Source organism: Colletotrichum fioriniae, assembly GCF_027942845.1.
Source record: "Colletotrichum fioriniae strain IMI 355084 chromosome Unknown scaffold_2, whole genome shotgun sequence".
Taxonomy (NCBI): Eukaryota; Fungi; Ascomycota; class Sordariomycetes; order Glomerellales; family Glomerellaceae; genus Colletotrichum; species Colletotrichum fioriniae.
The window spans coordinates 3,719,799-3,735,967 of NW_027076838.1; the positions used below are offsets into that span (position 1 = coordinate 3,719,799).

Sequence of the window (16,169 nt, forward strand, 5' to 3'; positions counted from 1 at the left end):
GAAGGGGAGAAGCTCCAGCGTTTCCTCAGCCCCTTTAGCATGGGCCATCGTATGTGTATTGGTCGGAATATGGCTATGACAAATATGCTCAAGCTCGTTGCGACAACATTCAAATGTTATGAACTCGAGATGGTGGAGCCCAAGCAAGTCATCTCTACTATCAGCGTTGGGATATCCGAGAAAGAAGGCCCGTTGCTGTGTCGTGTTCGTAGAAGATAGATCAGAGAAGAAAAGATTAAGCAACGTGACTTAATAAATCAGGGCCTTGATGCTATTTGAAACATCGAGAAATAAAAGGTTATGGACTCAGCACTAACCATTGAAGTTTGATTTTATTATTTCTGCTGCGAGTTCTCATTAACTTACCCTACCTCTTTCAACCATGGGGACTGTCCCTTTCGAGGCACCCCTACCCTACCTGAACTCGTTATCGAAATGCACTCGACCATACATGTAGGTAGCTCTTGAGCACCTTGACAATCTAACTCAAAGAAACAAGTTGCATGCACCTCTCAAATCTCATCACCGACTCTGGCACGTAGATCGAGTTTGGCGTGGCTCATTCTCAGGCATTTATTGATTGCTTGGCTATCCCTGAAACCTATTTAGCTGCGTTCTGTTCAAGGAAACCAATCGCCTTCCTAAGAGACTCTACAGCAATCACCGCATCCCCAGCTGGAGTCTCGACGTTGACGTTGCCAGACCTTCCATCGAATCCGTGCTCCGCATCAGTTGGGAACTCTGACAAGACACGCACTCCAGATTCCTCGAGCTTCTCTGCGGCTCTGGTGCTACACTCAACCGGTACAGCTGAGTCGTTAGCACCATGAAGCAGCATGACAGGTGGAAAACCACTAAAATCGCCAAAGTCAAGTGGGAATAGCTGCTGATGTTCTTTGGGTATTGCTGCAACTCCTTGAGTGGAAATTTGGCGAGTAAGGCCGGGGATACCAGTCATGTAGTCGGGGAACAGGGCGTCAATGTGCAGTGCCGAAGTTAGAGCAAATCTAGGGTCAGCAGACGGGTCGCCTGATATCGGATAAGCTGAGACAGGCTTCCTCTCTTCGCCCGAAGCCTTGGCCATGGGCCACTTTTCCAAAATTGGCCCAGTCTCGGTTGGTGGCCGGCCGAATATGTTCTTTCCGGGAGTTGTGTATCGAGCCCCAGAAGGATTGAGCATCCCGTAGATGAGCAGTAGTGCGCTGGGCTTTCTAGCAGCCGAGACAGCTGTGTTGAGAGCCAAATACCCTCCAGCGCTTGACCCAGCGACTAAGAGTGAGCCGACCGGACGGCCCAAAATCTCCGGCAGTGACGACCAGGCCCATTTATAGGCGTCCGCAGCATCTTCAACGGATGCGTGTGCGGTTGACTCGGGCATCAAGCGGTACTCAGGAGTTACAAAGACCCATCCACGGGAGGCTGAGGCATGTACAAGCCAGTGAGGCAAGAACGAATACCGATCTCCGACGATCTAGGGAACATCTTATGTTAGCTTCGAGTGGCGGAAATCAAACAACACCGTGAGACATTCTACCTAGATATGCGGATCGAGTGGAAGCAATGACTTACGAGAAAGCCGCCGTGATAATGCAGCAGCACAACGGCGGGAGAGCCATCCGACTTCTCGGGGTACACGACATCGGCGTTGATGGTTATTTCTGAGGTGACTTTGAAGGGTACTGTTCGCGACGTGTACCCCGCCAATGTCTCCATCGGAAATATGGGTCCCATGTTAGAAAGTGCGGTCGTAGAGAGACGATTGCTAAATATGCAGGGCCTAGAAGCTGAATACTAGAGAAGATACTGGGCTAGATCTTGATCACTTCAACTTCAGCATTCACTCGATGAGGCAGCGGGGTTAAGTGCACTGAGCTGGCTCTTTCGCTTGGTTATTAATAAGTGATTACTTTGACGGGAGGACCGGAGTTAGTTTGACCCCGCTATTAGTTCCGGTTCGGAAGCGGCCGGAATTCGCTCAATCGCCAATCGGAAAAGTCCAATTGCCCGTTGTGCAATTTGTGGACATTGGTGTAAGATCAAAAAAGCCGTAAAGCTGGTCAAAAACCATCATATCCCCAATATTTCCAAACAACAAAGCATCAGACGGACTCCCGACGCCCTCTCTCTGCTCATCTGGCCCGCTGCTACTCGATGCCGTGGCTGAGGAAGCGGACAGCTGTGCCGTGAGTTTCCGAAGGCCTTGAAGACGCTCCCAGAGAGCCAGCAGCAGCGTCGACCTGTTGCTTAGTGTTCTGATCATCTCCAGCGCAATGTCAAACTCGACACTGACCTTGTCACAGAACATGGAGCTAGCATTGACAACAGCCAGCAATAGGTTGCCAAAGGCAGTCAGCAAGAGGTGCTTGAAAAAAAGCGGATTACGCTTGATAATGACGGTGTTATCGTTGAGGCTCGAGAGCATTTGCAGCGACTCCCTGGCAACAGCAACGGCCTTGTGGGCATGCCTCTGATACTGCGTGATCCGCGTAGCGGATTGTAGCACCGGGCGACAGATCAAATTGTGCAGGTGACTCTTGCGTAGGAAGAGCACGGCCTGAACATGCCGAACCTCTTGTCCCGGTTGGATGGGTTCGAGCTTTAGGTCGTCTGCCAGGAGTTGGTACCACTGCTCTATCCGGTAATCGAGATAGTCGATTTCGTCGATGTTAAGCTCACTCTCTTTCTCGACTTGGCTATTGAGGGCGTACCACGTCTTGCCCGCTAATTTGGTCCAGTCGAGAAGCGCAGTCATCACCGGATCATGTCCGTTCTATCGGCTTGTCAGCAGGTCTTGGGGGCATACCCAATGCAACGTCACAGAATATGTGTAATCTTACCATTGCAAGCAGTGTGGGGTCCACATGGCAGTCTTGTATATAGAACGGTATTCCCTGGCCTAGGCTCGTCCTTCTTTCCAACATGTATACACACCGGAATGTCTGTAGCCCCGCAGCTTGCTCCTCCGAGTCGGCAAAGCGATCCACGGATGCCCTGCGATGTAAGCCCATTTCGAGGCAGAGCCGAGCTGCAAAACCAATGATGCGACCGGTCCGTACTTCTTCATCAAGGTGATAGTAGTAAAGAGCCTATGTGTTCACCGGTCATTGAATGTCGCCAGGGACGAATCTCCCATTTGGTCTAGGTAAGGTAAGGACAATACGTACCATCAGCACCAGCATTTGTATGTTGCTGATCGAGTTTTTGCCCCACAGAAGCCCTTCGCCAGCTTCGGTGGCGCTCTGGAAGAGCCTCTGAGCTAAGTCATTGCAACTCCCGCTCTCCAAAGTTAGGCAAGTGGCTAGAATAAGTTTCAGTTTGTTGGTGTCACTGTGGAATAGACACTCTGCCAGATTTCCTCGACCCCTCGTCTCGTGGACGTTGACGGTCTGTAGAGTGTCAAAAACGTTACCAGCAACCTTCAGCAGCTGCTCCTCGCTGACAACGGCGTAGAGAAAGCCTGTGCCCGAAAACCACTGTTGAATGTGCTTCGTGGCATCTTCGAGGCTGATTTCCCACAGGGGATCTCGGGCTAAAATCTTCATGAGTGGGCCATACTGTGCCAACTGAGACGGCATATTTGAGGCAGGGTTGGTCTTCGGAGTAGACTTGTCTAGAATAGCTGGCGGTATTCCCATGGCCTCGAGATTCCCTTTGACAACTCCAAAAGTGAACTCAGAACTCGACGGGCCACAGAACTCTGGTGAATTGCTACTTGCGTCACATGGTATGAGATTTGGCCTAGACCCAAGATTGGGACTCGTCTCTTGGCCAGGCGGTTGTGATGATCGAGTTTGTGGAGGGACAGATTCTGAAACGTTAAGTGAGTTTTCATGTTGAGGGGAACAAGGAGAAGGTCTGGTTGAATTCGCCGGTCTTGATTCTTGTCAGCCTTCTAATGATGGTATAGTAGAAAGACAAAAAGAGGGGAGTTCTCGACGGATTCATGTGACAAAGAATAGAAACCCCATCACATTTGAAGAGGCGTACTCACTTTGACCTGAGTTTCGCAGTTACCACGACTCGGCGCTGCGGGTGGTATTGACACGTTACTGAATTCCGTGTGCATGCCGCGCAGGGGTTGACACCGTCACATTTGATCTTCTTTCTCTTGCATTCGATGCTTGGGAAGGAATTAGGAAAACTTCTATGGCTGGGCGGGTGTTTGTAAGGCTTACCATGCTTGATTAACGTAAGGGACTCTTCTGTTCCGTCGATGACGCAGTGCGGTAAACTGATCAGTGCTCTCGTCGGAGGGCACCATCGCACCATCAGATCCTGACAGTGTCAAGTCTGCCAAAAACGACGGGATGAGTTTTTGAGAGAGTCAGATCAATTCTGTCTGTATCATTGTCGTAATGAGAGTAAGGGGGCTTCAGGTGAGTGACGGGTTAAAACTAAAGAGCCACCTCTTATGTGCTTAGACGAGGTTCCCTGAGCATTGGCTCGGGTGTTCCGGCACTTCAATTCCAAGCTACCTTCAGTAGTCTTAGTTGCCCCGATAGCGAGACTTTACCGCGCGGGGACTTCTCCAGATTTACCCCGCATTTACGTCGATCACCCGCAAGTTCAAACTCCGGCAAAAGGGAGAGGGAGATAGTGAGAATCATACGGATCCTATTGATGCACCTACTCGAAACGTACCTCTATTCATAATTCGATACAACAATAAGACGCTAGTTCCGAGTCATGGCTGGAACTTCTGAGGTTTGCGTTCAGCACAATCTCATTTCTCTCCCGATTTTGAGAATACATGAGAAACTCAACACATGCCTACTAGGACTAGTCTGACCCTTTTTAGTCAAGCCACTGCTTTCAACAAGATGAAATTGTCTACGCACCCTCAACCGCAAGAAAAAAGACCTATAAGCTTTTCCTACGGACAGTCACACCCATAGAAAGGTATTTATACGCAAAAGTCGCTTGAGCCGCCACTCGGTGTGGCACTCCAAGGCCAAAGGATTCCTCTGAGACTTTTGTGGACGAAACTTTCCATCAAGGTGAGGTATATTTTGACACCAGTGCAGGGATTTCATCTTCCATTTCATGTCTTTCTTCTGCAAGAGCTTCAGGCCATCTGCTTTCTGTTAGTGGGTCATAAATCACATCTACATGATCTTCTGAGGCTTTTCCCTTAAATTCGGCAAAGTGAGCTGCGTAGCAATACACAACATGTTCACTCAAGTTGGCACCTAAGGCGTGCGGATACAATGGAGTGGGATGTTGTAGGTGGGTAAAATCGTTTCTTGTGAATACTAAGGTACTCATAATTTGGCTGTTGCCCCAAAGTTTATTGCGGCAGCAACTCTCTCCAGGTCAGTAGGCAACTGAATTTCATCTTACGAGAACCCGACACGAAACCATCCAGCTCCTCGTCTTTGAATTGCTACGTCGAGAGTTATATGTACACCATGAGGAACAGGAACATATTGATCCTTACATCGGCTTCGGTCGTCGCTCGATGTTGATCCACATGTCCTTGAAGAAACTGACGCCCCCCTTCACAACATATTTCCCGGGCTCTCTTTTATTGAGAATTTCTGGCTTGAACGTCCTGAAGAATTGAAGAGGCCCTTTAAACAATTCCATCATGGCAAGATCTTTGCCCAGGCAAACTCTGGCCCCGTACCCAAAACCCATGTTGTACTTGAGCATCTCCTTTGTCTTCTCCTCACTTTCTAGCCATCGCTCCGGTCGGAAGTCGCTAGCATCTGGGCCGAAAATGTTCTCGTCGCGATGCACCAGCCACGGGTTGCAAGTAACCTCAGCGCCTTCAGGTACATGTTTGCCGTACAGCTCCATGCCGCCTTTGCCGGCAAGACGAGGAAATATATTGGGCGCTGAAGGATTCAAGCGCATGGCCTCGCGGATGCACGCAATATAGAACGGGCAATGTTCCTGAACCTCCGTATACTGAGGCATTTCTGAAAGATTACCAGCTCGGGTTTGGGCGTCAATCTCGTTCATAAGACGGTCATAAACTTCGGGATGTGTCATGATATGTATCATGAAAGCCTGGAATGCAGTGCCCGTGGTATCAGCTCCAGCAAGCAAGACCAGTAAAATCTCGGCTTTGATGTAATTCAGATCAAGAGGGTTTCCATATTCGTCGCGGGCTTCAATGAAGCTGGGAACATGTGCGTAAGTCAGACTGAAAAATTGTGGGTAATTTCGGGGCAGAATACTAACGTTTGCAGTAAATCGATACGCCCACCTGTCGTTCCTTTCTCGATGTCTTTGAATCTTTGGGCGATAAGCCCATCTCGAAATCTCATCAATGTCCCAATTCCAGAGTCTTGTTCCGGCGATGCGACAAGGTATTTCCCCAAGAAAGTGCTCTTGACCCAATTCGTGAACGGATAGCAGCGTGCTAGTATGCCAAACGGCACAAGGCCATCGTGGAACCCCTGAATAAGTCCTTCAACATCATTTCCCTGCTCAATGAAGCCGAATGGCTGTCCGAAGCCAACTTCAGAGACAATGTCGTAGGCAAGGTAGACTGCCCACGGAGCAAAGTCCATCTTGGTACCGGAACTAGCGAACGCATCTAGTCTGGATGTCCAGCGCTCAATGTGTTTGTCGAGCAAAGGCTCCATCTTTCGAATGTTTGAGAAAGAGTAAGGTGACGCGGCGATTTTACGGAAGCGGGCATGAACTACATGATCTTGCATGTTGAATAACGACTCCGTCTTTCCAAAACTGCCGGTGATGTAGTGTTGCGACTTATTGGCGTTCCGGTGGTAGATTTCTGGTAACTTTGTTGCGTCACTTACAAGCAACATGGTAGGTGTGATGCGAATGACAGGTCCTGAGATTGCGTGTCAACTTCTGGATTCGTTCCAATGTATGTAGTTATTATCTTCATTCGGTGCAAGGCATCCTTGGTGCGATCTTGATGTCTTGATAGTCGGGCACTTACCATACTTCTTGTGCAACTCCTGATTCACCTGACACTCATCCTCCCTGACATTATGGTATGTTACCCAAAGACGAGTGACCGAACCCCAGAATGGGCCGGGAAAGTTGGCTAGCGGATGGTAGAAGCGATAATGCACGATTTGGTAGAGTATCTTCCACAATACATAGGCCGCGGAGAGCAACAAAAGGTTGCCAAAACTGAGCAAAGCCATCTTCAAGGCAATGGATGAACGAGTTGTAGTTGAGAGGAAACCATTTGACCCCAAGGTTTCTACTTGATCCGGAATTGGCGTTACAAACTCGACCGAAGTCCCAAAAATGCTGATCTGCCTCCGCAATTAGTGATGGCCCTGTTCAAATGGAGGCCTGGAAGTTTGTCTTACTGGGTCCCTTCAACGGCGCCATCGTCTCGTGGGTGAAGGGTGACGGGCATCGTCCGCCTGACGTTGCATCCACTTGGACTTCCTCGGCACCCTTCCCCGCCGCTAAGGGCCAAGCGACTAACCACAGCGCAGCTAGTTCTACAGACGCAACATAATTGTGGAAATGTGTCGTAGCGAGCAACAGGGACCATGATCGGCATTTATGGAAGGATTCACATGGTTGTCAGACTCCTGGGGGCTGGTACCGGCCGCGCACCTATCAGAAGAAATGATGATAATTCCAGGCAAGGCCACTGGAGCAAGAAGTGGGCGCAGAAGTATAGTCAACGGTTGGCTTTTACGCCCGAGAAAAGTACTATGGCGGCCGCCCACCGAAAGGCGCACTTCTTGCCTTATCTTACCTAGTTCAAGTATTCAAGGAAGCGAGTTACAAGATAAGTTGGACGCTTGTCAATAGATGATGCTGATAATTATTACCTTGCGATTGGTTCAAGACTTATTCTCCAATAGAGAAAGAGAAGATTAAAGATAATCGCGGAAATACTAGAAGTAACGAAAAGACCTAATCATAGTAGTACATGTTGGAACAGAGCTAGGATTTTGGGTGGCATACGATTGTGCTACACACTTCCAACGTCACGTGCTAAGGTAGGTACCGTCTTAAGTTTTTCGAAGTCGCCTTCTTTCATATCAATATACAGAATGACATAATTAGACTACAGCCCGCGAGTGCTCTTGAGAACTTTACTTGTGGCCATGATCATGACCAGCTACCCGGAAGGGTGCCCGATACAACCACGGCGTCCCGCCGCTAATGGAGGATTGCAATGCTAGACACATCTTCAATATTGTTCAACACTCATTGAATCCCGAGTTGTCGGACATCTCCTGCCAGTGGGCAAACTTGACCGGATATGGGAAATCAGGTGGCCCCCATCACCATGCAATCGACTGGCCAGTCTGCGTTACCAATTTTCCGGACGTGGACTCACGGCTTGCTCCGTCGATGACCTCGAGAACGCCAGTAACGGAGCTTTCGATTGTGTCAAGTCGGTTGAGATCAAAGTTCCACTGCTTCGCAGCATCTTCACCCATGGACGTCCGTACGAAGCCTGGGTGAATAGCCACACTGACCAAGTCTGAATGTTGCATATGCAATGATTTGACCAACCAATTAAGCGCGGCCTTGCTGGGACCATAAGCGCCGGCAGGAAGAGGCTCTTGTTCTTCGATGGATCCAAGTGATGACGTGATTCCGATGAACTTAGCAGGGGGGTCGTCTGCTCCATGCGGTTTTTCTAGGAGCGGCCAGAGACCTTGAAACACCATTAAGGGTGAGATGGTGTTGATTTCAAATGCGCTCCTGAGTTCCTCGGCGGTCGTCAAGACTGAGCGCGATGCTGTGGTGGATACGGCGGCGTTGCTGATGAGAACATCAATCCGGTTGACTGTGCCGCCAGTCGCCGTATCAAAGGCTTTGCGGACGGCAGTGGTATCAGGGGCGATGTTGAAGTCAAGCAACATGACAAAAAGCTCGCTACCGTTGCCTTTGTTTACGTCTCGGATGCTGGACCTCAGTGAAGAAGCAGCTCCATCGTTTCTAACGGAGGCAACGACTGTTGTAGATGGTCTCGCTAACAAGGTCTTGACTAGGCCAAGGCCAATGCCTTTGTTTGTTCCGGTGACAACATAGATAGTGTTCGCCATCGTTGGACAACGATGAATATGATTATAGGGGCTCCAGAGTGCGATCTGGCTCGGAGATGATTGGCCAGCGGCGGTACGTGATCTAAACTACCTTAACTGAAGGTGGTTGGCAAATACTTTAGTTGGTGCTACGTGGTGATATGTGGTAGTAGGGAGAGTTTGCGGGTAGAAAAGAAGTAATCAGGCGGATCGCGGCATCCACTCTAGATAAGTAACAATATTGGAAGGATCAGGACCCAGGGCAGGGGGTCAGGAAAAACACGTGAATATTTTAGGGCCAACCCATTGACGATACGAGCACCTCACGTCAGCAACACTGGGTGCAGAATGTCTTGTTCTAGACATGCATGTATATACGGCATGCTGCACAATTTGATGTGTCTACTTCTCAGGCTTCTACTACTCGAATATGTTTGTGTTCCGCTCGCGTTGACATTGCATTGTAACTCTTCGTCAACGTTCAAACGAACAGACTGGCTTTCTCATGTGCCGCATCCAAAACACCGGCGAAACCATCAGCAAATTTCAATGCTTCCAGACGTTCTTCCTCAACCTTTTTCCAAGTCCACCCTCCAAAGTCATTTGCCTCTGGTGTGACGTCTGCAATAATGGAACTTTCAGGTTGATCCTCCGACGGAAGAACTCCTGCTGCCTGAAAGAACTTCTGTGGTGGCACAGTGAGACGACCGGATTTGACAACGCATTTCGAGATCGCTGTCGCATAGATCAGAGGCGATGCCTGGACAGTTTTCCCGTCGTCTACTTTCTTCCATGGCTTGTAGTTGGGCGAATTGCCCCCCTTCCGCTTCTCGACAAAATGCGTCACAATGTACAGCCACTTCTTATCCCAGGCGAGTACCCTGCTTTGCACCTCAAACGCAGCACCTGGCTTGATCTCCTTCTTGAAGGTGCAGGAGGTGCCTGCGAGCAGAACCTGGACACCCTTCTTGTACTCCTTGTACAGTCCGCCATCAATTGCTTGAGCTCGCAGGGCTGCGAGAAGGTCTGTCCTTGCAACATCAAGGTCAAAGAAGTAGATGCTGTTTGACTTGTGCAAGTTGTAGTCGGTCTCCAGCAGAGCAACGCGAGAAGGTGTGACTACCGGCTGGAAGATAGCTCCAGGTTTGTGCTCGAAAAGACCAGTTTTGGGCCACCAAATGTGGCTGAACACACGAAACTGGCATTCAACATTAGGACCGATTCTTCCATACGGTAGTCAGTCATGTCCACAGCTGCAACTCACATGCCAAACAAACGGGATCCTCTTCAGATTCAGGTACAGCAGTGCAGCTGTGACGACTCCCCATGCTGTCTGTGCTTTGTTTGATGCGACAGATTGCACCACCTGCTCGAGGATCCGACGGAGGCACGGCTTAGCAGCCCCTAGCACATCTGTCATTGTTACCCGCAGTGTGGAGTTTATCATGTTGAATTCTTCTGTATATGGTCGTAGGATAGTAATCTGGTAAGTAAAGCTAGACTTCAGACAAAGCCGGATGGCCATGGAACATATTCAAAGCCTTAACGTGGCCACACGAGTCAGTCAATTAGCAGTGTCGTTACAGCGAGTCATTCACCTAGAGTTTATGGATCTGGATACTCTTATCAAAAGAGGAGGTTGCAAAGCGCTGCCTGGCAAGCGGATTCATACTGTAGTGATTAATTCTCGTCCCTCTTGAAGACTTAATGATTTCCACAAACTCCCAAGTTTCACTGGGCCATTTGGGAAGGTTAGTGCAAGGGATGTGGAACTTTGGATTTCATTGCATGAGTTTTGATATCTACATGTTCAGGTACCCAGTCAGCAGTCATACCATCGCGTGAATGGTGCACTCTTCTAGAAGGATGGGCTCTTCAGTAGCCGTAAGTACCTCGAAGCCGATCTGGAGCTGCTCGCCCTGTATGGACCCGCTCGGCGCCGAAACCGCGATCGGGTCCGATACAGAGTGGAGATAATTCGGCCGAGCTTACGGCAAACCCAGCGCGTTGAAATGGCTCATGTGTTACAAATCATTGAGAAAAGGACTACTTTAACATTATCATTGACCAAGACGCAGTCAGTTTTGTTTCATGCTCAAATTGGCTTTTCTTCTTTTCTGAGTGGCATTGTGGTATTCTGCCTAAATAAGTAGCAACTCTCCGTTTTCGAAATCGAAGACACCGGGTTAGGATACAGGTGCCATGCCGGTCTTACGAACTGCGCAAGCCCCGTCGTTGGGGAATGCTAGTTGTGGCATTTCCTTGTCGCGTAAATTCGCTTTCATCAATGTTTGAAGAATGTTTGGGGCTTCAATTTCTGAACCTGGGTAATGGTCCTGATTCGGGGAGCGATGCATAAGACGAGTCTAAGTCTGCTGTATGTCAAGTCAGCGGCACTCATCTGACGGTTATGAGGCTGCATGTCCGGTGATGATTTGGCCGCGATCGGTGTTTGGGAGAGAATCGTGCGAGTGTGGAAGACAATTTTCTGGTGCATTCGTCCAATTTCAGTGCAGGTAGCGAGCACAGACTCCACGTGTACAAGTCATTGCGTTGAGCAGATCGATTTTTCGGAGGTCCATACGGATAGATGAACAAGCGTTCGTCCTGGTTTGTGTTTTGCAGAGCAAATAAACAATGCACTAATCATCCGAGGAGAGACAATGTGCTGCAGATCCAGCTGTGCGTGCTCTGCATAACCCCTCGGGAATTTCCTGGCATCTCAGACACACCATCAATGACTATGCACCAAGGTGCCAGACCTTTCTGCTAGCTGAACACTAACACACACACACATACGCATACACAGGGTACATGCAGTCTAGACTCGGCCAGCTGTCTAGCTCCCTGAATCCAAGGACGGGTAGTCAGGATGACAGCAAGCTACACGCGTCAGTGAACTTGAGCATGTTTGTTCCATCAGGCTTTTGTCAAAGCACGAGGAAAAGGGATCATCGCCATCGGTAGTCCGTCTGCACCGCACCCAGTCTTACCCACGTTACTTCCGGCCCGCTGAGCTGACGCTCCACGCGGCCAACGGACGCCCCTGGCAAGTGCCGTCATTTAGCGGCACAACGCATCGGCCGAGGGCCCAAGTGCCAATCATCAACACAGGCTCATTTCGGTAGAAGTCGGTGTGGTTGCCAGCGGAAGAGCCGCAGCGCTTCGACAGAGGCGACCTTCCCACCCTCCATGACGTAGAAATGGCCAGGCACAGGCCCAGCAAGTTCGCCCGTCTTGGCTTAGAGCCGACTTGCCGGTTGTTCGTGGGGAACTTAAGAGCCCCATCCCATCCACATTGCCCATTCGGTCCAGCCAGTCGCCTAGTTCGAGACATTTGCTCTTGACGTCAACAGAACAGGGAATTTAGTGGAAAAAGAGGCTTACCACTTTTCCCGGCTCCTCAATGATCTCACCTATAGCTGGACGCAGCTAGAAGCTACCCAAATTGGACCAAAACGTCAACATAGCGGAAGCTATATGAGCTCTGTGCAGCTGCCCAAAATGTTTAGATGATTTTGAGTTTTGCTCCACACTGATTTTCATCTCCAAAGTGCGGACTTTATCTCATCACAATCGTTTGCGCGACACAATGGCTCGTCAACAGAGTCTGAGCTCTAAGCTCATCCACTTGCTGCCTTTCGTCGCATACTCTTCGGCATCAGCATTGTACTCTACCTATAGCTTCAACCCGTTGACACACCTTGGAGGCATTGCCCCGTACTTCGAATCACAAGACCCTCAATCATCACCCGACGCACCACAGGGATGCAAAGCAGAACGTGCAGCTTACCTGGTGCGACATGCGGCCATTTACGCAAACGACTTCGACTTCGAAGAGTACATCGAGCCCTTCCTTGAAAAGCTGGGCAACAAGACAAGCATCGAATGGAGCAAGATCCCCTACCTGAACTTCTTGTCGGGCTGGGACGCACCGGTATCTGAGGCTGAGGCCGAGATCTTGACGCGGGTTGGGAGACTTGAAGCGACTCAACTCGGCGTCGATCTCGAGTTCAGATACCCCAACCTCAGACTTCCCAAGAGAGTATGGACATCTTCCGCAGAGAGAACGGAAAAGTCTGCCCAGTCCCTCGTGCGTGGGCTTGAGACCGAAGACAACACTATGAACGTCGTCAGCATCTACGAATCCGAGGAGTCAGGCGCAGACAGCTTGACGCCTTACAAGGCCTGCCCTGCTTATTCTTCCTCTGCGGGCAGCAAACAGTCTGCCGTCTACCAGGAGAAGTTCACAAAACCCATCATTGCCCGCTTCAACGACTTGGCCCCCGAGTTCAACTTCACCACCAACGACGTCTTTGGCATGCAGCAGCTTTGTGGATACGAGACCGTCATTCGCGGAAAGTCCCCCTTCTGCAACCTGGAACTCTTCACTCCCGACGATTGGCTCGCCTGGGAGTACACGGAAGACGTCCGCTATCACTACAACGTTGGATATGGAGCAGAGGCGTCTGGATATGTTGGCCTTCCCTGGCTGAACGCCACCGCAACCCTGCTCCTGGGTGACTCAAGCGAGGAGGACATCTACGTCAGCTTTACTCACCGTGAACTACCTCCTATGGTCATCGTCGCGATGGGTCTTTTCAACAACTCCGAGTTCGGCGGCAGCGAGGCTTCCATCAATGACACTATGCCGCTTGACCGCATCAACTATCGCCGTGCATGGAAGGCCTCTAGCATCCTGCCATTCCTTGGCAACATTGCCGTTGAGCGTCTAAACTGCACCGGCGCCTACGGGTACGACAATGGCGATTACTACCGTGTGTTGGTGAACAGCGCTCCTCAACCCCTTCCCGACTGCGCCGATGGGCCCGGCACTTCCTGCTCCAGAAAGGGATTCGAGACGTATTTGCAAGACAGAGTGGACCAGTTCTCTGGCTTCTCCGAGAAGTGTGGTGTCGAGTACAAGAACAGTACCGATGTCCTGTCGATTTACACAGATGCCGCGGTTGGCAACGGAACCACCGTGGGCAAGCGTTATGCACCATTCGCGTAATTACACGTAGCATAACTTGTAATCATAGTATTAAATAATGTTTCATACTTCATTCAATATCCACCTTCTGAAGCTCGGAGTTGTCCATTTCCTTCATTGTCTCTGGATAGCCACTAAAAACCACAGTTGATGTCATGCCTGGCTTCTCACACCAAAGACCATACTGGTCATCCACGAACGCAACCAAAACCATAACCTCCGCGCTGTCACAGCATATGACAAAATGTAGAGAAAAGTTCGGTCGGCGATTCTAGAAGTATCAATTGTCTTGCAGTTGTCTACAATTAGCAATCACACTCCTCTCTTTTCATCACCACAGGGCGCTTACCATTGGATTCTTGCCCCCGCTCCTCTTCACCCATTCAAATGCTCGAGGTATGACAGCCTCTTCATATTGATTGCAAGCCTGTATTATTTCGTCCTCTCTCAGCCCTTCAGTCGTCTTTACCGTCTCTGCTAATCGGACCAGTAAAGGCAAGGCATCGGCTGTATCTCGCATGGCTTGGTTGCCACCCATTCCCCTATTGATGTCAGTCCTGGAATTTTCCATCGTCTATCGAAGGACTCACCTTGAAGGAAACATTGAATGCATAGAATCTCCTATTAGCCATATGTGCGGGTTCCCAAGCCGTTTATCATTAGCTGATACGACTAATTTTCGCCATGTCATTGACGGGCGGGAGGACACTCGTGGTGCCCCATAGTACATCTCTTGACCCCGGAAAACTCCAATGATATCTCGGCTATGGAGAGAAACACGTAAGCAATACAGTTCGAATTTAGAGAGGGCTTTGCGCAAACACCCTTACTGTTTCGGAGACCAGTCCTCAAAGAGATCGTCAACAGCGTCCCACTTTTCCGCTTGCGACAAAGATTCAAAGCTGCGTAGGGTTGTCATGCGGTTGACGAAGAATCCAACACCGAGCATGCACGATGCTAGCTCTTCTTCGTTTGCGGCATCTGCATTTTCAACACAAGCTGTCATATCACCACCAGGTAGGTAGACTAGGAAGACAAGCATCAACACTAGGTTCCACCGAAAAGGCTCAAATAGCTGTACAGGCACAGAATACCTTGGAAATATAGAGTCTTGCCATCGTGTAAGGTGGCTATGGGTGAACTGAGATCCGGTGACAGCCGGCGGCAGACAGACAATGGAAGATCGCATCTAGTCATAAACGACCTGAAAGAGGTCAGTTCCTCAATGTTGTTCAACCCTAAGAGGTTATTGATCTAGAATGCATAAGCATTTGCCGCTAAATCGAAGAGTGCGTGAACCGTTGGTGAGTTACCCGCGAGTTATTGCCATCTGCAGCAATCAAGATATCACAGATATCAGAGGTGCCATCATCGAATTTAACCTCAACTAAATCGCGGCCAACTTCTTGACGGATTGTGTAGTCCACGAATTTTTTTCGATAATGAATCTTGCCCATGCTGTTGAGTGGCTCGCGAAGCGCATCCTGGAGGATGACGCGGCTAATAGGTGAGGATTGTGTGTAGTTCGGGTCTCTGCCTGGTTCGAAAATCTTACGGAAGTGCTTGTCATATAAAATCGGTGCTTGTGATGATGTCGACCGGCCGAAGTGCTTGAAGATCGAGTCAATATGGTCCTGGTCAAGGCATGTCCGCATGCCTATTAATGTAGCTTCGCCCAAACGGATCTGGTAACCTTCTCTTTTCGAATTCTTCTCCTGTCTTTCATAAACCTCGAAGTTGACCTTGCTTCGAGATAGGCCGTTCGCCAGAAGGCTGCCGGCGAGACCGCCGCCAATAATGATCACCTTAAAAAGGGGTTGAGTGGTGGAGTTGCTCATTCCGATGATCAATTGAAAGTGAGACGGCGTGAATATGAACACTTGCTGTACCTGGTTTTAATCAAGGAACCTGTTGTAACCTCTTCTAACAGCTCACTGCTCAAGCACATCGAGGCAAAGGAAATCTGATAGCTGACACTTAATACTGCGCGACTACAGGAATTCGGTAGTCTAGGTGTCCGAACCCACCGCTTCGGCCAAGAATGTTCACCGAGTACCGACGCCGAATACCTGATATCCCAAGACTTGCAAGGATTCAGTTCGTCTGAATTTCTACTTGGCAACCTTCACTGCTGCTCTCCATTGGCAGGTAACATCTTTAGGTGAGTGTTTGGCTGATATGATTGGTCATAG

General features: G+C 49.7%; 5 protein-coding genes across 5 annotated transcripts; 1 reads left to right on the forward strand and 4 right to left on the reverse strand.

Moving 5' to 3' along the window:
• Nucleotides 1-601: 601 nt before the first annotated feature.
• Nucleotides 602-3,575, reverse strand: N0V96_002821 (uncharacterized protein; the record flags this gene model as incomplete). The annotated part of the gene is made up of 4 exons (XM_065756635.1): nt 602-1,471; nt 1,570-1,679; nt 2,110-2,770; nt 3,165-3,575. 4 exons carry the CDS (start codon nt 3,573-3,575, stop codon nt 602-604), a joined length of 2,052 nt encoding a protein of 683 aa, XP_065615004.1.
• A 1,858-nt stretch (nt 3,576-5,433) lies between these two features.
• On the reverse strand, nt 5,434-6,593 carry N0V96_002822 (uncharacterized protein; the record flags this gene model as incomplete). The annotated part of the gene is made up of 2 exons (XM_065756636.1): nt 5,434-6,124; nt 6,355-6,593. The coding sequence occupies 2 exons, from the start codon at nt 6,591-6,593 to the stop codon at nt 5,434-5,436; spliced, it is 930 nt and encodes a 309-aa protein (XP_065615005.1).
• A 1,641-nt stretch (nt 6,594-8,234) lies between these two features.
• On the reverse strand, nt 8,235-9,005 carry N0V96_002823 (uncharacterized protein; the record flags this gene model as incomplete). Its single annotated transcript, XM_053187127.1, has 1 exon — nt 8,235-9,005. One exon carries the CDS (start codon nt 9,003-9,005, stop codon nt 8,235-8,237), a length of 771 nt encoding a protein of 256 aa, XP_053054631.1.
• A 460-nt stretch (nt 9,006-9,465) lies between these two features.
• N0V96_002824 (uncharacterized protein) lies at nt 9,466-10,404 on the reverse strand (the record flags this gene model as incomplete). Its single annotated transcript, XM_053187126.2, has 2 exons — nt 9,466-10,182; nt 10,249-10,404. 2 exons carry the CDS (start codon nt 10,402-10,404, stop codon nt 9,466-9,468), a joined length of 873 nt encoding a protein of 290 aa, XP_053054630.1.
• Nucleotides 10,405-12,576: 2,172 nt separating this feature from the next.
• On the forward strand, nt 12,577-13,998 carry N0V96_002825 (uncharacterized protein; the record flags this gene model as incomplete). Its single annotated transcript, XM_053187125.2, has 1 exon — nt 12,577-13,998. The coding sequence occupies one exon, from the start codon at nt 12,577-12,579 to the stop codon at nt 13,996-13,998; it is 1,422 nt and encodes a 473-aa protein (XP_053054629.2).
• Nucleotides 13,999-16,169: the final 2,171 nt, after the last annotated feature.